Source organism: Podarcis muralis, chromosome 6 (genome assembly GCF_964188315.1).
Source record: "Podarcis muralis chromosome 6, rPodMur119.hap1.1, whole genome shotgun sequence".
NCBI classification, from domain to species: domain Eukaryota; kingdom Metazoa; phylum Chordata; class Lepidosauria; order Squamata; family Lacertidae; genus Podarcis; species Podarcis muralis.
In genome coordinates, this window is record NC_135660.1 from 45,876,961 (window position 1) to 45,904,761 (window position 27,801).

The 27,801-nt window shown below is 42.2% G+C and overlaps 1 protein-coding gene across 1 annotated transcript in view; it reads left to right on the forward strand.

Moving 5' to 3' along the window:
• Positions 1 to 27,801, forward strand: part of SORCS3 (sortilin related VPS10 domain containing receptor 3) — a 410,327-nt gene that overhangs the window by 132,128 nt on the left and 250,398 nt on the right. The window contains exon 2 of the mRNA XM_028730338.2: positions 8,448 to 8,515. Coding sequence (XP_028586171.2) covers positions 8,448 to 8,515 — 68 coding nt within the window. The remainder of the gene's footprint in view (positions 1 to 8,447; positions 8,516 to 27,801) is intronic.

Here is a 27,801-nt window from a genome sequence, read left to right on the forward strand (position 1 = left end):
GTTACTTCTGGAAGTGTTATGCTCTTGGGGCACTGGCATGATCTAGCCCCTTACATTGTGCAGTGGATCGTCTTCTCTCAATTGCAATTTGCAGTGTTGCAGAAAACACCAATGAACGAAGTCCCCACCCCCACCCCCAACTAAGGGCAACACATATGAATAATCTTTGCTGTCCTTCAGATAATCTGTCCAGGATAAAAGGCAGCATATAAATTGTCAAAGCAAGTAGACATTTAGATTGCCCTTCTTATGAGTAGTCTACTACCCCAAACATTTTCTTTCCCATTTGTAAGCACCAAAGGGAGTTAATGGACCTTGAGAACTTAGGTACATAGGCAGATTTAGGGGAGTGCAACTGGTTTGTCCACACTGGGTGCTGAGCTGAGAGGGTGCTGCAGGGGGCGCTGCAACGATGACAAACAATGGAAGGCAACAGGCGGAGTGGTGGTGCTGAATTTTGGCATTGCACAGGGTGCCGCTGAAATTTTAAGTCCAAGCTCCACCACTGGTAGGTGCCTGGGAGTCTTCACTTTAACACAGAAAGACTGAGTTTCAGTGAAAACCTTGGGATCATTGTGGTCACTTCCCTTAAAGGCAAACATGAAACCCCAGGGGTTTCCTTCTGTAGAGAAGAATTACTGGAGATCCACAAATCTATAAATTACCAGACAGCTTGGAAGCCTCTGAGCACATTCAGTAGCTGTGCAGACCTTTCATGGTCATAAAATTTTACATGGAAGGAAAATTACTTTAGTTCATTAAACTCTCCTTGTGTTCCTGCCAACTTTAAATTGGAGAAATGCTTTGCATATATCCATGCACCGAGATAGATGGCTCTTTGTTTCTAACAAATTAGAGTGTAAATGCATTCAACTCCTTCTGAGGCATGATGAAGAACTTCAGAGACAACTAAGAAGTGTCAAGTCAAAGACAGTTAGTCTCATGTATCAAGGATATATGGTTATTAGGGGAAGAGATGTTTGATCACTTTGGATAGACTACTGAGATGCAGTCACTGCTGATCCCATGCATTGGAACCATCTCTGTTCTCAAAAAGCCTGCTTTATCAGCACAGAGATTAACATAGCTCATCTACAGGGCTGGCCACATATTTACAAAGTATAATTAGTAATGGGACTGCGGAAAGAATGAATCCAACTTCCAAGCAGGCAGTGTATGGGAAAAAACCTAATAAAAAATACCAAAGGGAAATGAATATGGAAAACAAAACAGATTCTTCCAGCCCTTTTTCATCAGGGACAAAATGTACTGTTGTCTTCTTGCTGAAAGCATGTATTTTTTAATGTTATAAATATGGTAAACATACAAAAAGTTATATAAACATCATATTCCCCCACTGAGCTATAGTCCTCAGAGGGGTTTAACAATCAATTGCTGTTTCCAATGAACTTTGGGGGTTGTAGCTCTGTGAGGGAAACGCACCTATTTAACAACACACAGTACTCTTGATAAACTACATTTCCCAGGATTCTTTGGGAGACGCCATGACTGTTTAATGTGTTATGACACAGCTTTAAATGTATAAAGCAGATGGGGCCTTATTGTGACATAAACTTTTGTAGGCCATCTTTTAGCTACTGAAATAAAAGGTACCTATAGGCATTTTTAAAAGAAATCATGAGGCTCTAAGATGTGTGTAGCTAAAAACCACTAAAGAAGAATTGTTGATTCAGGTTAGCAAACTGTGAAATAGCCCCAAACATTCTTGACAGGCAGTATTAGCTTCTTAGTAAATCACTCAAAATACCACTCTACCAGCACCGATAAACAGAATTCTTTGGCATTCTCACAGTGTAGTTTTGAATGCAGTCACAATTACTAAGTTATTGGGCAAGCCAGCTGAGAATTTAGATTACAAAGTCCCTTTCATCAACTCATGGAAGAGGCTCTACACAAAAGCTTGGTATTATTTATAATTATCAGACATAAGTCAGGGTGAGATAATCTTTCAGGAGATGCAGAGAATATTACTCAGTCTTCTTAAAGCTCACAGCAAAACACAGGGGAAATCTGGGTAAAATCCCAAGGTATTATGAACAAACACGGCAAGGAGGAAAACAGCTTGCAAGTATCCCAAAGCCCAGAATTTAGAATCTGAAAAAGACCTACTATGTTATCTAATCATTTCCTCTGCTAGGCTCCAATTGTTCCCCATAGTATCTTTGCTAGGATTGCTAGATGGCCCTGCTTCAGGTAAACAGGCATTCCCACTAGAGAAGACATCTTGCTTGCTTAAAATAACAGAAGCCTGAGCTTTATCTCTATATAAGTTGGTTTAGAATAAATACGATCTCCACTAGCTGGCGGTGATATGATTTAAGAGTCCTCTATCATGCATTATAGGACGCTGCAGCAAAAAAAGCCACCATCATTTATTTTTATTGATTCAGCAACCCACAGTGGATCATATCATCCAGTCTTTCCTTTTGCTAAGATACCACCCTCAAAGCCTTGGGAAAATTTATCTCTCTCTCTTTTAAGGTTGTGGTTTCATTTTTCTTAAAGCTACAACGTGCATCATAGGTCCAAAGACAGGGCAGAAAACATGGCAGGGAGAAAGAGGAGAGGGAAGGGGAAGAAAACCCTCTGCCATTTCTAGCTTGTAATTCCCCTTGGAATCAATCACAGATGAGTATGGGTAAAGTTTGGGTCTGGATTACCTCAGAGATACCACAGATCAGTGTGATATACAACTTAGAGAGCCCCAAATTGCCAGCTCTTTAAATGTGAGGGGAAAAGAGAGAGCCGATCTTTACATTGCAGAGACACTGACTTCAGAGTACAGATAATAGCTAATACGTTAAAACCTTTTAATGGAAAGCAAGGCGTTGGAGGCCTTGTGATGACAGTTGAATGTGATAAACTGCCAGGATAGATTGAAGACATTTGCATAGTCTTAGGAAGCAACTGGATCTCATAGAGTGAACGCCTTCATTTTGTAACTGGTAGCCTGATTTGCTGCTTACAAGTGGAAGGCCGTGAATATTTTGCAGCTAGATCTATTTCAGCATTGAAGAGAATGTAGTGGGGTATCTGGTTCTGCGAGGGCAAATACTTTTAGGTGCACTATGGAACTCCTCTGCCCTCTCCTCTCCTTGTGTGTCCCCTATGGTTTACCAAGACTGTGTCAACTTGTGCACTCCCAGAGAGCTCCTCCTCAGTCCTTTTTACTCTTGTGTCATGCTTAGTATGTTGTCTGAGCATGGACTTATGGTTAAGGTCTCTCCTTGTAAACTACAAACGAGGTTTGTTCTTGGCTACAACTAGTGGTGAGCAAGGAGAGACCTTAACCATGAGCTTGGGTGCTGATGACACAAATCATGGCTTATGGGTCATGTAACCAGACCCATATCCCTCTGTATTCAACTTGTTATACGAAGAGGTGTGCCATATGTGAGGGAAGGAGGGAAGGAAGGAAGAGTTTGCAGTATAATTCACAACTTGAGCACCATGAATGGCAAGTAGCCATGGGTTGCACAATGGGGCACTATCAAGCAACTGCAGTGAGTTGATTTTTTTTTTTTTAAGTAGAGGAGGTGAGAATTCATAGATGCAATGGAGATATTTTTGATTGCCTATTCTTTTTCTTTTTCTGTATGAGTGCCACTAGTGCTTTGGCTTATTCAACTGAAGGCCAATTTAAAGAGAGTGAACACAGGGCTGATCCATCCACGAGGCAGACTGAGGCAGCTGCCTTGGCAGTATCCAAGGAGTGGTGCCTTGGATGGGGAATTTATCAGGTGGGAAGTACTATTTGAACAGGAAATGAATGTGAGGCAGCTTTTGATGCTGCATTGGCTGTTCCTGGAAGGCAACTTAGTGTCCTGCTCATGGAAATATATAGATTGCTGAGTTAGCTAGACATATTCCAAAAAGTCACCCCACCAATTACAAAACAGCACAGAGCACATGGGGTGAGAAGAAAGGTTAACACTAGCAGACAGTTCAGAAAGGTGGCCAGCATTAGCTCATTAGCAGTGCTGAACTTTGAGACTGAGAAGATGTATTGCTGTATATACAGGCCACATCCATACCATACATTTAAACTACTTTTAAACAGTCACAGCTTCCCCCAAAGGATTCTGGGAGCTGTAGTTTGTTGAGGTTGCTAAAGTTCTTAGAGTGGTTTGACAATGAATTCCTCTTCACAGGTAACTTTGGTGTGAGGAGAATAGGGGCCTCCAAGCACCTCTCAACACCCTCAACAAACTACAGTACCATAATTCTTTGGGGGGAAACCATGACTGTTTAAAGTAATATAATGCTTTAACTGTATGGTGCTGTGTTACCCTACTTGCTTGGGACACATCTCTACAGATACCATCAATCTACTTTTTGTACAGGGTGACGTGGGTGGCTCTGTGGTCTAAACCTTGAGCCTTGGGCTTGCCAATCAGAAGGTCAGCGGTTTGAATCCCCACGACGGGGTGAGCTCCTGTTGCTCGGTCCCAGCTCCTGCCAACCTAGCAGTTCGAAAGCTCCTCCAAGTGCAAGTAGATAAATAGGTACTGCTCTGGTGGGAAGGTAAACGGCATTTCCGTGCGCTGCTCTGGTTTCACCAGAAGTGGCTTAGTCATGCTGGCCACATGACCTGGGAAAACTGACTGTGGACAAACGTCGGATCCCTCGGCCTGTAAAGCTAGATGAGTGCCGCAACCCCAAGTCGTTCGTGACTGGACTTAACTGTCAGAAGTCCTTTACTTTTTCTACATTCAAAGAACAAACCCTTCTGGAACATATGATTAAATTTGGGGAATTTAGCTCAACTGCACCAAGGGAAAACATTTCCCACTGTAACTCTGTCTTTCTATAGTATTGTGTGGGATGCATGTACAAATAGATTATTTCTTCCTTTGAGAATGCTTTTTCCATAAATGGTGCTGTATCCAAGATATCAAGAGAAATTCAGAGTGACAGAAACTAACTGTGCTGTAATTCATCATCATTCACTAGGAAATGAAATTCGTCTTAATTACCTTCAAAAATAGCAAGAGCTTTCATTTAACAACAAGGGTAGGTAGGAGATACCATTATCAGAGGGAAAAGCATTTCTCACAGGCCAGTCAGGTCATGCTTCACTGGAGGCCTCTAGGCTTGGGCTAATTCAGACATAGCTATGATCCTTTGCACATACAGTGGGGAAAGTGAAAGACAAAGGCTCTCTACATGACACCAATGCAGTGTTTTGGCAAAAACATTGGAGGGCACATCTATTAGCCATGAAGAGATCTTTGTCTAATAATAATAATAATAATAATTTATTATTTATACCCCGCCCATCTGGCTGGGCTTCCCCAGCCACTCTGGGCGGCTTTCAAAAGAATACTAAAATACATCAAACATTTAGTCTAGTCAATATCTCTCAGACTTTCTACCTCACAAGGCTATTAGGCGGAAAAAATGTGCAGTGAGAGAACCATGTATGCCACCGTGTGCAAAAGGTAAGATCAAGATGAAAGGAAATAAATAATATTCCTTAACTTATTGGGAACAATCCAGAGAAAGAGACATGTGCCCAAGACTGAATTATCATGGACAGGGGCAGACTTTTGAATTTTTGCACCCTGTGCAAGGCCAATATTTGATGCCCCCACAGGTCTCAGGGTGGTTCACAGTATAAAAACACAAAACACATAATCAAAATGAAAAAACAAGAGCAACCCAATAACCCCCCCCCCCCCCCGCAAATAGAATTGAAAACACACATACACAATATTTGTAGTAAAACATAAAAATAAGCACCCATCAGGTATCTTCAATGAGTAGATTAAAAGATAAGTTTAACTAGCAAAACAGTTTAGCCATTGCCCCCCCCCAGTTGCAACCATTCATAGTAGCTATTTAATAGAATCATAGAATTGTAGAGTTGGAAGGGACCCTGAGGGTCATCTAGTCCAGCCCCTTGCAATGCAGGAATCTTTGGCCCAATGTGAGGCTTGAACCCATGGCCCCGAGATTAAGAGTTTCATGCTCTTCCAGCTGAGCTATGAAAGGCAATTCATATTGCGATTGATTAATTTTGAGTCCATCTTCACTTTCTTCTCTCATACATGGATCTTCTCAGTTTTGCACCCCATCAGCTTAGTGCCCTGTGCGGGAGAACCGCCTGCACCACCCTAAATCTGGTGCTGTCTTGGAGTAACTAGACATGGGGAGGACTGTGTTTAAGCCTTATTTAAATTAGTGGTGCTTTAGGACTCAGCTGTAGGCACTCTGATTTAGACTTGTAAACAGCCACCTCTCTGGAATTCCCTTGAGGTGTCTAGGATATTGGTTTTTTTCTTTCTTTTATGCCACAAATAACTAACATTGGTATGTTTATGGGAAGGTGGGAGGGGGGAATTGAAACTAGTAGTGTTTCTGAACTTATTTGAAAGGCTGTATTGATCTCAGTGATTTCAATGATATTAAAACCACAGCTGTCAACTTTTCCCTTTTCTTGCGAGGAATCCTATTCGGAATAAGGGAATTTCCCTTAAAAAAAGGGAAACGTTGACAGCTATGATTAAAACATGTGTAAATTTCTTTGGATTTCATCTCTCCAGCCTGGCCCCAAATGTGAGATTGGAGCAAAGAGGCAGCTTCTGTTGCTTATAGTTCCTTGCTGGGTAACATCCCAAAACAGGGTCAAGGAGAGAGAAACTTTCTCCCCTTTGTTCAAAAACCTCTCTTTAATTCTATACCTCTGAGGTTTTCAAATGCACCACTCTCCAAATTTTCCCCACCGTTGAATAGGAAGTGGCTTGTTATGTGAGAACGTCCTCTGTTCAAGGCTGCAGTTTGGGCTTGTCTGCTCGGCCTGTGTGTGTGTGTGTAATTTATATGGGTGGCGCGTTATACATTTTGTCTGCATTGTATGTATATATCACAAATGCCTCAGGCAGATCTTGCTGCTTGCCAGAACCCTACATGAGGTTGAGGTCCAAAGGGATGGTTTATCATCTCTCTCTCTTTCATCACGGTTTTCTATCACTCAGAGGTGGGAGGGCAGAATTATTATTTGATAACTACGGAGTACCTAAAAATCTACACTACATCTGCTACAGGCAGGGTCATTACTCTAGGTTTGCTATACAGCAGTATAAATTGAACCTGAACACATAACAAGCTAAGTCGCGTGAGGCCTGACACTTGTAAGCCTTTGGATGATGGAAGATGTAACAGCAAAGGCCATTCCAGAATATTTTTTTTAGATGTCCCAAGTTGTGTGGGAAATGGAGTTCAGATCTAATAACTCACATTGAGTGCCAAGATGGAAAAATCTTGGATGTAGGTTGTTATGCTGATGTGTCTACTGCAGTGCTAGGGAACTTGTGGCCCTTCAGGGGTGGTTGAACTTCAACTCCCATCAACCGCAGTCAGCATAGACAGTGGCCAGGTGTTATAGTCCAACAACATCAGGACAGCCAGAGAAAGAAAGAGATGGGGGTAGGGAGAGATAATAAGCCACCTCCACCCCAGGCTAGAGTGCTAAGTTAGGTATGTGATGGTTCGGCTCATCCTTGCAGCTTGAGAATCCAAACTATGCAAGAGGAAGGAAATATGCTAACAACTAGTGTTTGCAAAACTGGGTGTACCAACTAACTGGACAAGATTTCTCAGATTTTGATTGTTAATTTATTTAAAAGCTTTTCTGATGTACTTAATATTTTAAAAAATATCTAAGCGATATACAAAAATACAACACAAAGGCAATAAAAGTGTATACGAATAACAGATCCGACATAAACGCCAGTTAAACAGTATTATAAAAACCCAATAAAACTAGATGTCAAAAAGATATTGTCGTTTCTGGTGGGGGTTCTGGATACTACTACTACTACTAATATTTATACCCCACCCATCTGGCTGGGTTTCCCCAGACACTCTGGCTGGCTCACAGCATATATCAGAACGTACTAAAACATCAAACATTAAAAACTTCCTGATATAGGGCTGGAAATCTTCTTTATTCCCCCAAGTAATTTGGATATATTTAAGTCATATGAAGACATGAATGGGTTATGGGTCTGCAGTTTAGGCTGTCAGCCAATGCACATTTTCATGGGAGTAAGTCCAACAGAACTCAGCAGGACTTACTTCTGAGTAAACAGACAGAAGCTTGCACTGTACTGTAAGTCAAATAAGCCCAGAGGAAAATGTAGGGAGGAGAAAAGCTAACAAGGCTAACTTTGGTGTTTTATTTTATATCTCAAGATGTTTTGAAATGGAAACAAAATGTTTCTAGCTATGAGGATGCATTAAGCTAACAATTTCTCCTCATTGGCCTTCTACCCGCTCCTTGCTTGATCCTATAATACCCCAACTTTACTGGATAGATGCTAAGCTCTCCTTTTGGGTGGTTTCAGATGTGTTTTGTATCTATAAATATATTCAGAAGAGTAAAAGTAGGTTCTTTCTCCCCCTCCCTCTTTTTCTCCTCTCAGGTGATTCTCATTCTTACAAAGCTGTATGACTTCAACTTGGGAAGTGTTACCGAAAGCTCGCTCTGGAGGTAAGCAGATTATATATCACATAGTATCTCCTGGGCAGATGTTTGCTGCATGAAATGTGAATGTTTGGGATGACAGAAGGAGAAAGAAAAGCTGTTCCCTTCCCCAAAGAAATGTGAGGAAGCCTGTGTTTGCATTTGTGTATGAACATCATGGGCAGGGGACTTTACATTGCAGAGAAGCTGCCTTGGGATCTAGGGGTTCTCCGGATGATAGAGCTTCCTTTAGTTTGCCTCTTTCGATCAGCAGTGTGGTGAGACAGAGCTGTAGAACTGCCTTCCCAAACTGACATTGCTGCAGGTTATCTGGGTGGGGCAGAGGAGGGTGGTGCTGAGGTTGTGCGTACACTCAGGTGAAGCCAATTTGGTGCTTCCACTGGTCTGCCCACACAGCCCGGACATCACCACGGATGTGATCTTCTCCAGTCCCCTCTAGGTAAGGTGCTAAGACATCGATGTTGGGAGGGCATTTCCACCATTCTGCAATACCAAACCAGCTACTGCTGCTTTCAGTCAAAGAGTTTCACAAGCACACATGCAAACTATGGCATGCCATTTTAAGATAGGAGTGGACCACATGGACCACACAGCTCCAAGGATGAATTGGGTAGCGCAAGTGATGAGAGTGAAGGTTGGATGAAATGATTCTATGGTCCATGTGCAGCCCACAGATGGTAGTTTGTCTATGTCTGTTCTAAGAAGTACTGTAGTGGCTGCTGCTGTTGCTGTAGCTACTTCTACTATGTATTTCTTTTGTATTTCTTATGTATTTAGTATTTTAGTATTTAGTATTTTAGTATTTAGTATTTTAGTATTTAGTATTTTGTATTTCTTATGTATTTATGTATTTCTTATGTATTTAGGTTTCTTTTCTAAGGCTATGAAAAATGAAATAAGGCCAGATTTAAAATGTCAGTTAGCTGGCAAAGGAATGTGTTTTCCTGTTAAGGCTTGCCTGGGTGTCCAAGAAAAGATGAATGAAGAATAAATGGGTAACCCTTGAGATTGAACAATAGACCCGTATCCCATCTCCTACAACATTTCTTCACATCCTTCTCTTACCTAGTTAAGGGAAAGTCACTTTCAGGAACTGTTTCTGGAACACAACCAGAGAGAAAACGGCTTCCCTGACGGAACGTGTTAATGCATTAGGGGTTAATTGTTCCTAAGAGCTCTTGAAACTTTTCAATTTGCATGGTACCTCTAAAGCCTAATTGCACTGTACTGTGCTAATCCGCAGAGGTATAAATAACCCTGAGACTAATAGGAGGGAGCGCAGTCATTTCCACTTACTGCGTACTTTTCAGGGTATTTAAGCCTTGAAAAAAACTTTTTTCCTTGTACCTAACAAGTGCAAATGACACAGTGATTATAGTATAGGCATAATTGCTGCACAATCTGGCTCTGCATAAATAATGTAACGAGCCAACAGAAATCCTCTACTAATGCTGAGAAGTGGCTGCAGTGTTTGAGCAGGGTAAAGGGAGAAAAAATGACAGCAGTGCAGAACTTGGGGCCTTTCGGACAGAGAAAGGAGGGACAGAAAACATTGGATTCAAAATGCAATTCTTCCTTTTCTGTGTGTGTAAGACTTAAAAACTGTGCAAAAATATTTGCTGAAATTAAAGATCAGAACTTTGTGTTTCTAAAATTACCTGGGAATATTCTTCATAGTGAAAGTTGCTCAAATACTGGAAATGTTCGGATAGTGATGCTTGGAAATGTCTGACAAGAGTCATTTTGTCATGCTCAAGGCTTGGCTAGATAGCTCAGTCTTAACCTCAAGGTTGTGGGTTTGCGCCCCATGTTGGATAGAAAGAGTCCTGTATTGCAGGGGGTTGGACTAAATGACCCTAATGGTCCCTTTACACCCCACAAGTCTATTATTCTTCTGTTTGCAGAAGCTGCCCTTAGTAAGTTTTGAAGATCAGAGTGGTTTTGATTAGAGTAACTGGAATGCAGGAAAGAGAACATCTCAACTTTGAAATTGAGCAGAGGTTGAAAAGAATAGGACAATTCTCAGTAACAGGAGGTGAAAGGAGGTCAGCTAGCAAATCTAGCCAGTCTGGATGATATGTTCATGGCAAATCATTCATACAGAGAATACTGTGTATAGGCTGGGCAGCCATGTCTTATTTCATGTCACTGTGTAGCTACTGCAGACCCAGGAGCTGTTAGTGAGAATCAGCAGCTATGCATGTGGAGAGCACAGTTCCTAGGAACCATCTCCCCTGCAAATACATCCCTTGGGACATTTGGGAAGCATTGTGCAGAGACCAAAACAGCTGTTCCAATTTGCCTGAATGACTTGCAGGATGCAGGACACACAGACTGTCCAGTTGTGTAAGAATTCTTAACAAGACACTGATAGCTTCCAAACTGATTGACCGGGCAAAGTGGGAGTGTTCACTAGTCTGAAACTGCAATTGTTGGGTAACCACAGTAATAAAATGCATGCACTGGAGAGATGTGATAATTGATGTGAGGCCAGTGACACCAGATGTAGTGACTGCAGGGGCAGAGCATGGAGGGCTTCAGGGGAGGCTGCTAGCTGTACAGTTCTAACATCACAAACTTTCTTGGTGGGATGCTTGAGGAATTTGATTTCTGTGAAATCTGTTGTGAACTGGCTGCTAATGTGTGGATTTGAAAGTTGTTGTTGTTGTTGTTGTTTAGTCGTTTAGTCGTGTCCGACTCTTCGTGACCCCATGGACCAGAGCACGCCAGGCACTCCTATCTTCCACCGCCTCCCGCAGTTTGGTCAGGCTCATGTTTGTAGCTTCGAGAACACTATCCAACCATCTCATCCTCTGTCGTCCCCTTCTCCTTGTGCCCTCCATCTTTCCCAACATCAGGGTCTTTTCCAGGGAGTCTTCTCTTCTCATGAGGTGGCCAAAGTACTGGAGCCTCAACTTCACGATCTGTCCTTCCAGTGAGCACTCAGGTCTGATTTCCTTAAGAATGGATGCGTTTGATCTTCTTGCAGTCCATGGAACTCTCAAGAGTCTCCTCCAGCACCATAATTCAAAAGCATCAATTCTTCGGCGATCAGCCTTCTTTATGGTCCAGCTCTCACTTCCATACATCACTACTGGGAAAACCATGGCTTTAACTATACGGACCTTTGTTGGTAAGGTGATGTCTCTACTTTTTAAGATGTCGTCTAGATTTGCCATCGCCTTTCTCCCAAGGAGCAGGCGTCTTTTAATTTCGTGACTGCTGTCACCATCTGCAGTGATCATGGAGCCCAAGAACATAAAATCTCTCACTGCCTCCATTTCTTCCCCTTCTATTTGCCAGGAGGTGATGGGACCAGTGGCCATGATCTTCGTTTTTTTGATGTTGAGCTTCAGACCATATTTTGCACTCTCCTCTTTCACCCTCATTAAAAGGTTCTTTAATTCCTCCTCACTTTCTGCCATCAAGGTTGTGTCATCTGCATATCTGAGGTTGTTGATATTTCTTCCGGCGATCTTAATTCCGGCTTGGGATTCATCCAGCCCAGCCTTTCGCATGATGAATTCTGCATATAAGTTAAATAACCAGGGGGACAATATACAGCCTTGTCGTACTCCTTTCCCAATTTTGAACCAATCAGTTGTTCCATATCCAGTTCTAACTGTAGCTTCTTGTCCCACATAGAGATTTCTCAGGAGACAGATGAGGTGATCAGGAACTCCCATTTCTTTAAGAACTTGCCATAGTTTGCTGTGGTCGACACAGTCAAAGGCTTTTGCATAGTCAATGAAGCAGAAGTAGATGTCTTTCTGGAACTCTCTAGCTTTCTCCATAATCCAGCGCATGTTTGCAATTTGGTCTCTGGTTCCTCTGCCTCTTCTAAATCCAGCTTGCACTTCTGGGAGTTCTTGGTCCACATACTGCTTAAGCCTGCCTTGTAGAATTTTAAGCATAACCTTGCTAGCGTGTGAAATGAGTGCAATTGTGCGGTAGTTGGAGCATTCTTTGGCACTTCCCTTCTTTGGGATTGGGATTTGAAAGTAATTGTGCTTAAAATAGGATGGAAGGGACTCATGAATGAAAACATGTGGAATTGACACAGATCAGAAAAAGCATGAGCCATCCACCTATAGCTACTTGTGATAGACAATTCAGTGCATAACTTGTGACAAACTGCTGGTAGCAATTGGCAATACCATATTTAATAGGGATTCTATAAAAAAGGGATGTTCTTAATACTGTAACTTTGAATAAATCTAGTTCGTAAAATTTTATAACCAACTCTCTGGAGCACAGACCTTTTGTTGTTGTTATACTCCCATTACCTTATTTTTGCATTTTTCTCCGTCTTCAGCCATTCACACGTGATTGCATGAATAAAGTACTGTGGAAACAAGCAGTCTGCAAATAACACTTCTGCAGTGATTGCTGCAATTGTAGGAACAATATACTTTCTGCTGCACTCACAGAAATTAGGGCAAATTCTGTACTTTCTTTGCTCGCATGACACTTTCTCCATATGATCACATATACAGAGATGTGGAGCGATGATGGCTAAGATAACCAGCACCCTCTTCCATGTATCATTTTGTGATCAGAATTCTGCTTTCCCAAAGCCCTGTGTTGGACAACGTAATCTTCTGGTTTGGCTCTCGCTGCTGTGTGTGTGCCAGCAACTAAAGTAGCATCGAGGGATGCAACAGGAACATCTAGAGTAACAAATTATGATACATACACGCCAATAAAGGGGGAATCTCTCTTTCTGAATATTTGCCAAAACATAATTAAAAAACAAGTGGTATTAGGACATCCTTTCTCTTTACTATGTAGAATATGTTGCGAATGCAGAGAATATGGTTTATTGAGCATGAAAAGCTATACTTTGCCTTTCTATTAAAAAAATGCGGCTAAGGACATCAAAATCCACAATAAAAAACTAATCCACATAAGAAATAAGCCATAACACAATAAAAATAGCTACAAATAAGATAAAAGCATATAAAAATGTCATCCAATTACAAAACATCATTAAATTAAAAACAAAGATTAAAACATAGAGAAGAAACATATCATTTCAGTAGGCAAAGCAGCTGTTTAATTGAAAAGGATTTTGCTTGTTGGTGGAAAGCCATCTAGAAGGGACTAAAAGCCTTTCTTAGAAGGGAGTTCCAAAGCCTGGAGGCAGCCGCTGAGAAGGTCATTTTTCGGCTTTCCATCAAGACAAGACAGGTGTTGGCAGAAAAGGGAGAACGACCTGTCAGCACCTGGGCAGGCTAGCATGGAAGGAAGCGGTCCTTTAAGTAACCTGGTCCCAAGCTATTAACTCTTGCAAAATGCTGCATCAAGGTTCTATTCTGACATTATTGCCATTGGTTCTTACTGCTGGAAAACAACAGTTGTGTTGTTATTACTGCTACAGGGTGGATAAATTGCTCAGCCTTCCTTCTCCTTTTCTTTTTCAGTGATTTAGTGAGGGGCTGATCAGAGTCCAGTCACTGCAGTCTCAACAACTGAGACTGCACTAGTACTTGGCTTGGGTCCTGTCACTCTCCTGAGAGGGAGAGCTTTTATCAAACACCAGCCTTGGAGCCACAATGTACTTTCACAGGAATAGAGATGCTGACAGGGCTGGGCCCAGGGTGTGTGTTAGGGTCGCCGTTTGTACCAGAGAATTCTGGTAATGTCTGGGATTTCGTCTATTCCCCATCGGAAGCTGAAGCGCTGTGCATAAGTGTTGTTGCCTCCTAGACAACGATTTTGGAAGCCTGCTTACTTCTTGAAATATGGCAACCCTAGTGTGTTTGTTTGTGTGTGTGTGTGTGTGTGTGTGTGTGTGAGAGAGAGAGAGAGAGAGAGAGAGAGAGAGAAGTCACTGGCACTGAGTACCAGCATCTCTGTTTTTGCTGCCCATTGTAGCCATTTGTGCTGGCACCCACAACACTTTTTCTCTCTTTTATTAATATATGAGTACATGCACCTTATATATTTTTTAAAATAAAAAGCATTGCCTGGGCCATGACATATTCTGCCAGAAGGAGGTAGCCAACATGGTGCCATCCAGATGTGAATTTTAGCCCCCATCATTCCCAGTCAACATGGCCGATGATCATGGAAGATGGGACAGGAATTGTGGTCCACAGCACCTGGAGGCACCATGTTGGCTTTTTTGTCTTAGACTAACAGTGTTTAGAAGATCTTCTCCAATCCTTTTAGAGGATTGAACAGGACTGGAAATGTCCCAAAGTATTCTCCAATCTTTCCTGACTTTACAGTAGTTTCTGTATCCAAAGTTCAGACAGAGGTATCCGATGGACCTCTGGGTACAATAGAGAAACTTTAAAAAAATAGGAAGCTGTGCAGAAGTATAAAAGAGAACCTAATTCCAGCACCAGACTACACAGGCAGATACATTAATAAAGATCAGGGGACCAGTTAAAGCAAAAATAATTAAAAACTGCATTTGAACTATTTTGCTAACAACTTATATAGCAACTTGTTATATAAGGGGGGGCAGATAGGCAACATGCCTGTTTAAATGCTCTGGATCATGATCAGGACAGAGTAGGATATCTCCTCACCTTCTTTGCTTGTGACAGGTGTTTATTTTGTTATTAATATTTTATTGATTTTTTTAAAAAAATGCAAACATGCAATTCACAGTACTGGGCACACACCCTCTCATCAAATGTACATAAATATCTCATATATTTTGGAAGTTCCCAGTATTGTAAAGAAATGTAGTGAATGGCAACAATTCAGCGTTACACTGTCCCTGCATCTAAAAATCCCCCTCTTTGTAAACTGATCCCTCCTTACTTTGCCCTTTGCCTTTCCCAATGTGTATATGAGCTTCAGTCAATGAGTACTAAGTTTGGCAAGAAGGGAGAACTGGAAGGAAGACTGGACAAAGGAAGAAAAGGCATGGGGAGAGGATAAAGAGGGTCTGTATCTCAGTGGTAGAGCACCTGATTGGACTGCAAAAGGTTCCAGGCTCAATCATTTCTAGGAAGGGCTGCAGGGGACCACTGTCTGAAATCTTGGAGAGCTGTTGACAATATTCAGTTACATAGACCAATGCTTTGACTTGGTATAAGGCAGCTTCTTAAAGAAAGGACCCACCCTAATTTTGGGGTAATTGATAGCTTAAGTTTCTCACCTTAAGGGCTGAGAGATTTCAGCTAGGTAGAGGACCCCACTTCAGCTTAGGATAAGTCATTCCTAATCCTCCTTCCGGGCCCCTTATGGGAGTCCCCCTTACAATGCTGATTGCCCTATGCCATTGAGCCCAAATGAAACAATGGCAATACAATGTTAAGCCTTACTTAACAGAGGGAGAGACAAAACCCCTCCTCTCGAACCACAGTGCCAATTGAAGTTGAGAGAGAGAGCATGAGAACTTCCTTTCTGGCCCTGTCAACCCAAGTGACCCAAGTAGCTCAGTTGAGGCTCCAACACAAGGCGGGTTCAGAAGCTCACGAAGAAGAGAAGAAGAATTTGGATTTGATATCCCACTTTATCACTATCCGAAGGAGTCTCAAAGCAGCTAAGATTCTCCTTTGCCTTCCTCCCCCACAACAAACACTCTGCAAGGTGAGTGGGGCTGAAAGACTTCAGAGAAGTGTGCCTGGCCCAAGGTCACCCAGCAGCTGCATGTGGAGGAGCAGAGACGCGAACCCAGTTCCCCAGATTATGAATCTACCGCTCTTAACCACTACACCACACTGGCTCTCACGAGGCAAAATGACCCTGAATCCATGTGACTGAGGCATCAACCCCTCCTCTCTCTAGTGAGATCCTGTGGGATCACCCCATCCTACAAGATCCTGCAAGAGCCCAGCAGGGAGTCTATCTCGCCACTGCTTCCTAGGCCACATGCCACTGGGCAAAGCCACACTGCACACAATCTCACCTGGAATGGGGCTTTGTATCAGTCTACATAGAAATCAATGAATTCTTGCCATGCTTCTGTGAATTAGGTTTTTAATTAGGTTTACACCAGTATTGTGTAGTATCAGGTTAGGAATGGATTGCCATGGTTCAAATCTCTCACTTGGTCATGAAGCTCACCTTGGACTAGTCACTGCCTCTCAGCCTAACCTACCTCACATGGTTGTGGGGTTTTTTTGTCTTTTGATTAAATGAGAACCATGTATACCACCTTGGTTGCAATAAATGCATACTGTTACTTAATGGATGCGTAGATATTTATTTATACTGTGGGCCACAATTGGGGTATTCTGAATTACATTCCAGCCGCTTTCCATTTTAATTGGCTCCCTCCATTTTTTATATATTTAGGGATGAGTTAGTTGGCCTTATTCTTGTCTTGATGCCAATATACTCGTGTTCCTTCTTGCTCATACTTTCTAAATTCAATACCACTTTCTGCCAAGGTGCTTAAAATTGTAGAGATTTTGCCTCACTGTGCTGGCAAACCTTATAAAACACTGAATCCCAGACATATATTTTTCTCCAAGGTAGAGATTCTAATGCTTATTCGTGTTTCTAAATGCAATTATGAAGTTTTGTCTAATCTTTTTTGTATGGAAACGAATCTGGCAGATGGCAGTCATGACAAGATTACATCCCTGAGCAATGCTAGTGCTCTCTTCTTTATTATTAAGCTAACAATGGATATTATGCTGCCATTTTCATGCTCACACAATATAAATTTTCCTCCAGCAAATCTCAGACGTACCTAAAATAGGTAGATTGCTTTCAACCTAGAAGGTGCCTTGACATGAGTTTTGACTGATTTCCATTTTTGGTGTAAGGATTTTGAAGAACCCAAAGTTTCTCCATGGAATTAAAATAGTGTGGCGGTCTGATCTTGTGCAGAAAAGTTTCTGCTACCCTGCACTTAGATTCATGTCAGCTGGTTGGTATCCTGTGGGGAAGGGGAAGGTGGAGGAAGTGAGAAGATGTGGAAAACTACAAAGGTGTAGGATTAATATTTAATAGTGTCTAGTTCAAGTTTGTTCAAGTATTTGAACAAATATGGAAGGAACTGTAATAGACCTGCTGTGCTTTAACTATCACTCTTCTTCAGGGGATCAATTCAATACCCAATAAAAATACTAGTTTTAAAAAAATAAAGAAATGAGTTATAGGAGAATAGCACTTGATAAATCTCTGAGAAGACCAGCGTGCTGGTCTAGATGGGACATTGGCCTGATCCAACAGGGTCTTCTTAAGTGAAATATTTTCTCCTCATTTCCTTTGGACTTTAAGAGAAGAACTGGTGTAATTCTTCCCCTGAAGAAGAGTGATACCTGAAATGCATTGGGATTGTCATGTTTTATTCCTTATTTTATACCTCACATTGTTAAAATGTTAACGCTCCACCTGTGTGGTCTCTCTCTCTCTCTCTCTCTCTCTCTCTCTCTCTCTCTCTCTCTCTCTCATGATTGGGTGTGGCCATGGGTTTTGACCTTGACATATCAAATGTGTTAACCCTTTTAAAATTTCATGTTGGAATGGATCACGGAGAGAGAAATCCAGTACCCCATCAATAATTTGCCACCCACAGGACATTTTCCAATTGCTTCATGATGAGCACTCTAATGCTTCATGCTGGATTATGTTGATTTATTTTGTGTGTATGCTTTATTTTACATTTTTTTAAAAACAACCAATGACAAAGTTGCAAACATTTACTGCGATTTGGAGAATGATTTCTCACATTAAATCACATTCTCTGAAGAAGATCATTGTGGGATTGAAATGCATCAGGACAAATGATTTTCCAAGTAGTATTATATCTTTTTACACCGCTGGAGTGGGGTGTGCAGGGTTGTTAGCCCGGTGGCTGGTTGTTTCTGTCTCTAGGAAGGACAGAGTAGGAACAGTCACAGGAAATGAGAACTATAGTCATGGTTGCAACCAGTACAAATAATGCATATTTTCTTAGCGTCCAAAACAGGAAAAGAATTTAAGGTGCTGCAGAAGATGGTAAACTAGATTTCTCTGTTATCCACCAGGTATTAGAACAGACTTCCTCAACCTTGGCCCTCCAGATGTTTTTGGCCTACAACTCCCATGAATCCCTAGTTAGCAGGACCAGTGGTCAGAGATGATGGGAATTGTAGTCTCAAAACATCTGGAGGGTCAAGGTTGAGGAAGCCTGTATTAGAAGGATCTGATCAGTATTTGATGCTGGGTTGTTGTTTTTTTGTCAGTCCTCAATGATGCATAATTGGTCCCCCCCCCCCCCAAATTTGCATTGTGTTTCCTTTGCATTGAAATGAGTGGTGTAGATTGTAGAACATAACAATAATGTAACTAATTACATAAAATTCTGCCACAGCAGCCAAACTGCAGCAGAATGGAAGCAATTCTGCATGTGATGAACATGGGTTGGAACGTAAATGGGTCCCTTCTCACATCCTTAGATAGAAGCTGTGAATTTGTTGTGGAACCTGAACACCCCCAAGAACACTTCTGTAAAGAAGATCATGTTAAAAAAATCCACACACATTTTTTCCTTCCTTAGGAGTAAAAAAAGTTGATGTCATATATATACTGTTAAGATGCCACCTCTTCTAGCAAACCATAATGGCAATATAGCATCAGGCAGAGTAATGCAGGCAAGGCACAGAAGTCTGCTGGTCGCACCCACAAAGGTAGAAATATAGCAATTAAAAAAAATCTATCTGCATTTTAGAAAGGGTTATAGATTGAACTTCACCATTGGTCTCTGGCCTTTATTAAAATACCTTCACTGTCAAGTCACATGAAAGTCTTTCAGAGTTTCACAGGTCAAACTCCCAGGTGGTCCATTTGTTTTGTCATCTAATTGCTCTATTGATGACCTTTCTGCGGGTCGGCAGCTTTATACGATGCAGATCCTTTTTTTTGGGGGGGGGGATTTATTAATTCTTTTTTGTTTTGCCAAGAAAGCTCTGAGACTAATTGCCGAGACTTCCCAGAAGATATTAGTTTACAAATTTTAATGACACTCATGATTTATTAATGCACTTCCCTTGCATCTGCTCATCTCTATTCTTGGTGGAATTCCTGCTGAATCCAAGTGAATTAATAAAAACAAAACTGCAGATTGTAATGGTGTTTTAGCTTGGCTGTTAATTAAAAGCTTTCTGCCCCTATTCACTCTTTATTTCCTTTTTTCTCCTCCCCTCCCTGCCTTCAAACACACTAGTCTCTAAAGACCAGGCAAGCATGAACTGGCAAAGCAGGTTCTACGTCGGGATCACAATCAATATTATTGTGTTTTCTGAGCTTTCCACCCATACCTAAAACACAGTGTTGAAGATGTTGCTTTGTACATGATTAATTTGCATGGGTTGTCACTGTCATTGGAAGTGTAATGTAGCATGGAATTACCCAGTTGTACATGTGCAATTCATAGCTGCAGGCATGATGTTATGTTTTGAGATACTTGGAAAAGATCTCATGTGTAATCCCTTTTCCTATACTAAATAAAAGAATAAGGAATATTCTTAATCTAAATGAAATTGATGGCCTGACCTACACAATATTATAGACTTTGAGCCTATGAATCCTTTGAGCCCAAGTGTGGGTGTCCATTTCCATGGCAGCTTAATGCTTGCGGGTGAAGCCACCCAATGCCCACCAATCTGAAACAGAACCTTGGTCTACATTCAGAGGACCATTTGGTAAAGTCAGAAGAAATGAGACTTGTGGTGAGAACTATGAAATCAACAGGTCACCTTGTGCAGTGCCAGATTTATGTATAAGCTAAACATGGGACGCGGGTGGCGCTGTGGGTAAAAGCCTCAGCGCCTAGGGCTTGCCGATCGAAAGGTCGGCGGTTTGAATCCCCGCAGGTGGGGTGCGCTCCCACTGCTCGGTCCCAGCGCCTGCCAACCTAGTAGTTCGAAAGCACCCCCGGGTGCAAGTAGATAAATAGGAACCGCTTACTGGCGGGAAGGTAAACGCCGTTTCCGTGTGCTGCGCTGGCTCGCCAGATGCAGCTTTGTCACGCTGGCCACGTGACCCGGAAGTGTCTCCGGACAGCGCTGGCCCCCGGCCTCTTGAGTGAGATGGGCGCACAACCCTAGAGTCTGTCAAGACTGGCCCGTACGGGCAGGGGTACCTTTACCTTTACCTTTTAAACATGCTATAGCTGAGGGCACCACTCTCTTGGGCCCCCCAAAAAATTTAAAGGAAAAAACCCCACTGGGTGTACATCTCCAAAATATAAGATAAAAAAACAAATAAAATAAAACCTACGTACAGCAAACAGTGTTTGTGTTGTGTAGGCTCCTATGATGTAAGTAATAGGCCCCGCCTGCTAGCCTGCTCCATAAAATATCACTGGTTTGCTAATTTCTATATATAGGGTGCAAATTGCTTTAGATACCTGTTAGGTCCATAAATTACCATATATCATATATTCAACAATTTGTTGTTGACAAAGGACGGCTGGACCTATAAAGGGCCCCATTACCTTCAGTAGCTTAGGGCCTCATCAAACTTAAACCCGGCCCTGACCTTGCGCTCAGAGATATCTCTCTCCCAACACCCTGTTTTCCTAATACAGTAGCATAACATTTGCATAAATAATTGTGCAACTGTTTGTTTCGCTTTTGAAAGTTGATAACTGTGAGTGGAAGAGTGTTGGGGATGTGTTTAAATGTGTATGGGCAGTGGCTGGTGGATATGGGTGGGTATGGGGAAGGTGAGGAATAAATCAAGAAGTGTTGTGTTTTCTCTTGAGTCCTAACTACCGAATTCAGGCTCCAACAGGTGGGGTAAACTATTTATTCATAGGGTTCTGTACAGTTCTTTGGCAGGGCTCTTAACACAGACATATATGGTAATCTAGGGGATGGAAAGAAGGGAGGGTCTGGAGATATATGTTTTACAAAACATAACAGTGAACAGTTTACCATGCCTGAATACATGAATGGGAAGTGTGTATACATGTAAGAGGATATGGGAGATGTGCAGGGAGATGTACCCAAAGAAGCAAGGTAGAATACTTCTAGAAAACTGCCTCCTTGGCTTATGAAAAGTAGCAAGACTGAATTCAGGAGTTGCTTTGCAGCCAAGAACATGATGCTGTAGTAGACCCTCTGAGTATTGCTACAGTTGCTATCTCAGCAAAGGTGCATCTGTTAGTAGGACCCCTCCATTCCATCTGCTTGCTGTCATTTGCAGCAGTAATTCTATTGCTTTCATTAATGAGCATTTAATATGTCTTGGGCTGTCTCATAAGACTTTTTAAATTTTGCCTACATTGAAAATCAGAAAACCTTGTTCAAAACAGTGAGGTTTGATGAATTGGTTTTGGCTCTGCCTTTAGCCCTCTGATTTGTTAAGATTGCTTTCCCTGCATGGCTCTGTTTTACTCAGTTGTTCCTCATACACATATGTAATATGTACAGTGGTGCCTTGCAAGACGAAATTAATTCATTCCGCAAGTTTTTTCTTCTGAGTTTTTCGTCTTGCGAAGCACGGTTTCCCATAGGAATGCATTGAAAATCAATCAATGCGTTCCTATGGAGACCGTCCGGGGACAGAGGGGAAGCGCCGCGCGCCTTCCCCTCTGTCCCCGGACCTGTTTTAAAGCAAGGGAAGGGGCAGCGGGGAGAATCGCTTCTCCCCGTTGCTGCCCCTTGCTTCAAAAGAGGTCCGGGGACAGCGGGGAAGACGCGCTGCGCTTCCCTGCTATCCCCGGAGCTTGCAGGGCAAGCTTCGTTTTGCGAAGCAAGCCCATAGGGAAATGCGTCTTGTGAAGCGGCTAAGAAAACGAAAAACTCCTTCGTCTAGCGAGTTTTTCGTCTTCCGAGGCGTTCGTCTTGCGGGGTACCACTGTATATCTTTTTAGCAGTATCGGCTATGGCAGTTCCAAACCTTCTTTGGTACTTTGTAAAATTGTCCAATTTGGCTTGGGCCAATTCAGAGGCAGCTGAATTTGGAGGTCAGAATCTGCTTTGTTCCTGCTACCCCATTCACCATAGGGAATTATAAAAAACACATATTTAACCTTCTTCAGTTTGACAGAAGTGCATGAAATTTGCAAGCTTAGTGGTCAATTTAGACCAGGGGTCAGCAACCTTTTTCAGCTGTGGGCCAGTCCACCATCCTCAGACCATGTGGTGGGCCGGACTATACTTTGGGAGGGGGGAATGAATGAATTCCTATGCCCCACAAATAACCCAGAGATGCACTTTAAATAAAAGCACACATTCTACTCATGTAAAAACATGCTGATTCCCGGACCATCTGTGGGCCGGATTGAGAAGGCAATTGGGTCTTGTAAATTTCAGAAGGAAAGATGAAGTGGTCTTCCTGCAATGGCAGCCATTAGAGTTTTAGAATGGGAGCCACTTAATCTCCAATACTATTTTGTGGGCAATTGACCTGAAAAATTGCAGGCATTAGGTAGATGACCCTGACTAAGAAACCTGTCAAGTTGCAGACAAATAGATCCAAGGGGTTTTGTGGTAAGCACCTTTAAAATTGGCAGGATTGGTGAGCAATGTGAGCAAGTGCACAGCCCCTAGTATATTAATGAGACTCCCTATATATCACATGCTATTGTGGCTCTTATCCTTTTATTGTTCGAAACTACTACTACTAATGTAGCTATTTAGATCAATAGTTTACTTGCTTGTTTTTCAGCCAAGATGGCATCTGTTACATGCAAGTGTTTTCAGACAATGAGTGCTGGCAGTCTGATCTTCCCAGCCCAATGAACAATGATCCCATTTATCATATGCATAAGACCAATTAACTAACACTGCTTTCAGTACCTGCTAAGTTTTCTGAAAAGAGTTGAGAAATTACCTTTTTATTGGATCATCACTTTTGAACTGTTATATACAACAATTTTTCTGTGAAACATGCACTCTGCAAGGAAAAATAATGATCACTCTGAAAAGCCATTCTAAAAGAACAATGGGAGTTCAATGTGCATAAGCCTAGGGTTCAAATTGCAGCACAGACTAGACTAAAATTGCACTGAGTTCCAATTTTCTTAAGTCTAATCAATGACAGTTGTTGGAACAATTAATGAGACAGGAAGTGTTAAATACTTTGCCTGTGTAAAGTCCTATGCAGTGCCCAAGCCACTGCAGATTAGCAGGTGCAAGTTCTATAAAGCATTTAATCAGTAATGTACCCTAATAACAGAATAGTAGCCTTACACGATTGCTGGCACCTAACCACCAGTCAGGCTACAAATCAGGCCCAGTGTCATCAGGTATTATCTTCAGATAGTTGCCAAAGGCCATTACAGTGGATGCTGGCAGAAGCTGATAGGCAGAGAAGCATGTGAGGGAGATCCAGGTCCTCTCAAACTTGAAACCAGTCTTTCCAGCAGCACATGTTTCTTACTTCAGCATACCTAGAATAGGACTATATACAACCACACCGCCATTCTTCTCTAGACCTTTTGTATTCCAGTAAAGGTGCAGGGAGAAATACTGTGACCTTGGTGAGGTTCCCATGAAGATGACAGCACTTTCAGTTGGGTGGGTTTCCACTTGGGTAGGGAATGTTGAAACTAACCAGCAGCTTTCCTTTGTTTAATGTTATAAAAGGGGGAAGGATGGAAAGATTACCCAACCACTGCACCAAGTTATAAGAACCCCCATTCCAATCTTTCTCCTGCATCCCCAAATGTCTGTCTGGCTCCCTCTCCTGATCTTTGGGATTGGGTTGGGTGGTCACACCCACCCACCCTGTGAGTCCATCAAACATCTAGAAATGTGGCTGGATCTGACCACCTGATCATCCTTAGTTGACTGTTCCAGGGAAGCCGAGGGTTCTTATCGGACATGGATGAGCAGGACATGGAATGAGGCATAAAAGGTAAAGGTAAAGGTACCCCTGCCCGTACAGGCCAGTCGTGTCCGACTCTAGGGTTGTGCGCCCATCTCACTTAAGAGGCCAGGGGCCAGCGCTGTCCGGAGACACTTCCGGGTCACGTGGCTAGCGTGACGAAGCTGCTCTGGCGAGCCAGCACCAGCGCAGCACACGGAAACGCCGTCTACCTTCCCGCTATAAAGCGGTACCTATTTATCTACTTGCACTTTAGGGGTGCTTTCAAACTGCTAGGTGGGCAGGAGCTGGGACCGAAAGACGGGAGCTCACCAAGCTGCGGGGATTTGAACCGCCAACCATACAATCGGCAAGTCCTAGGCACTGAGGTTTTACCCACAGCGCCACCCGCGTCCTGGAATGAGGCATACTAGTTGCTAATTAAGTAGTTGCTTGCCTAACTCAAAAGGCAGTGCAATATTTTTGTATCATGGCAGCAAAAGTAAGGTTGTAGACTAGAGTATTGGTTCTAGTAATTGGGCAGCATCATGAAATACAATGTTTTTCAACTGTTTCTTTTATCCGAAGTACAAAGTCGACCCTGACTTAGAGGGAAAGGATTGTTTGGTCCACATTTTTAAGCAGGATGCCCCAATTCACACCTCAGAATGTAGATCAAAATGTCATTTTCCTTCAGATTTTTGTACAAACCTGCATTAAAAGGGGTGTATTTGGAATAAAATAATTTAGAAATTCACATATGTTAATATTTAATTACATATTTAAAGATGATTTTGTGTGTGGATTTAAAATCCCTAGGTGAATGTGAAATGGAATAAAAAAAACCCTTATGAATGGACACAGATTGAAAATAGACTGATTCATCCACCCCTCTCCCTGACTCATTTCAAAATTAGATGTTCCACATATAAATATGGCTGGGTTGATATCTGGATTGTGTTAGGAACCAAAAGGACTAAAAGTAGGCAAACGTTCTCTTGAAGTCCTGAATAAAATGATCTGACACACAAGATTATGGTTCATGCAATGAAACTGTAAAAATCAGACCTGCCATTTTCCGCTAGGGTTTTTGTTCTGGCTGTTTGATGCAGAGTTTCTTTGTATAACAGCAGCTGTAAATGTTAAATAGGTAATCCTGCGTAAGTGTCCCCTGATGATTCAAGGAAAGTTACATGAAAAATTAGAGTTGCCGTCTCTTGGCACATCACAGGAGTGGGTCATGAACAATTAGTTTATAGCTTGGACAAAATATATTCCCTTTCAATAAGTGAAATAAGTCCTGCCTGTCTAGTGTTATCTAGCAGGGATGTATTCCTGATGACTTCCCTCTCCCACATTAAATAGAAAGTTGGAAGGGACCCCTGGGGTCACCTAGTTCAACCCTCTGCAATGCAGGCATCTCAGCTAAAGGATCCCAGACAGATGGCCATCCAACATCTGCTTAAAACTTCCAAGGAAGGAGAGTCCACCACCTTCTACTGCGAAACAGCTCTTATAGTCAAAAAGTTCTTCTGATGTTTCGTCAGAATCTCCTTTCTTGTAACTCGAAGACATTGGTTTGGGTCCTACCCTCCAGAGCAGAAGAAAACATGCTTGCTCGATCTTCTATGTGACAGCCCTTCAGATATCTGGGGATGGTTATCATCCTCTCAGTCTCCTCTTTTCCAAGCTAAGCATACCCAATCCCCTCAACTGCTCCTCATAAGGCTTGGTTTCCAGATGCTCGATCATCTTGGTAACCTTCCTCTGCACACGTTCCGGCTGGTCAATATTCTTCGTATATTGTGGTGCCCAGAACTAGACACAGTATTGCAGGTGGGGGCTGACCAAGGCAGAATAGAGTGGTGCTATTACTTCCCTTGGACACTATATTTCTGCTGATGCAGCCTAGAATAGAATTAGCTTTCTTTGCTGCTGTATCACACTGTTGACTCATATTAGTACTAAACCTTGTTGATTTACTGATTGAGCTGCTTTAAAATGTAGTTTTTACATCTTGTGGTTAAGGGAGATGAAAAGAGACTTTTAAATGCCATTAGCATGGGGAAAGCCTTGAATGTGATTAAATTCAAAAAGGGTAGCATTCTGCATGTAATAATATGTATCTTTCAATTTACCATGAACTTTTGCTCTCTGTATCCTTCTGTTGGAAAAATGTGCTCACGATTTCACAAACATGGGAGTTCGAGGCAGAACCAGATAGTGATTCTGCACGGCAATTGCCTTGCATTATGAAAACTAATTTTGGTGTATAGTTCTCTTACTTGCTGTGGCTTCTAGATGATCAGGTTCAGACTAGCAGCCTTTACAAATTCAGAAAATATGTTAAAGCCCTTCAAGGATGCTTGGGTTAACTGTTCCTGCTGTTGCATCTGATAATCCCTGTCTGCTATTAACACATTTGGTGCATGTGATTAAAGGCTCTACATTCCCAGGGCCGTTTTTAACTCGGGGTGCAAGGCAGCCAGGTGCTGAATTCTAGGGGGCGCCTGGTGCCCGCTGCTGAAGCAGCCTACGCTCTTAACTATCTACCTGTTACAAAATAATAAATAATTTTGATCAAGCTAGAAAAACAAAATACTTATATACCTAGGTATTACTGAAATGTATACCTACTGTTTCACTAAAGGACTTTCGACTTTGTGCGCTCATTTACCAAAGACGCGGCACTTGTCATTCACAATGGCAGCGCTTGTCAGGACGTAAACAAGAGATAAGGTGTAAGTGTGCTGTCTGACATAAGCTTAATAAAAGTTGATTTGGGGGCTAAACTAAATTTGGGGGTCCTGGGCAGATCTTTGCACCCCGGCAGCGCATATGCTAAAGACAGGGCTGTGCATCCCACTCACTTCTTAAATGCTACAGATAGCTAAAGACCTAAGGCCTGGTTAGAGAGGAAAGTTTTTTCCTGGAACCTACAGATATCTAATGATGGTGCCAGGTGAGTCTCCCTGGGGAGAGCGTTCCACAAACATTCCATTGCAGAAAAGGCCTGTTCTCCTCTTGCCACCTTCCAGACCTCTCATGGAGGAGGCATATTAGGGATTCCTAGTAAAGGGGCTGTAACCGTTTAGTTAATTTAAGGATGCTTAGCAGAGCGTTTATCTGACAATGAATTTGGTTGCACTTCTGAAGGAAAAGTTGCATATCAATAAGATTCAGAAACATTTAATATCTAAATAGCTATTAAGGCACACTGGGAATTTTTCTTCTTCTTTAAAGGCATTCTTAAATCTTTCCTAAAAGAGATACAAAGTAGTAACAGTGCTGTAAAATAGCTCCCAAAAAGAAACTGGTACAGGTTAGAGGAGGTATTAGGAGTGGGGGGCGGGGAGTGTGAACAGTGAAGAATATAGCATTCATTTGCTAGGAATGTCTGTGCTTTCAGGTGCTCTCTCCTTCCCAAGCTCATCACCTCTTCATGATATTTTACAAAGGAAAGGACAATGATTGCAAACTGGGACAGGTTGATGGGCCATATATTGTTCCACAAACTATTACAGGTGAATTTGTGGCCTTGGAACAAATCGCACATCCACCCTGACTTGAAACAATGTGCC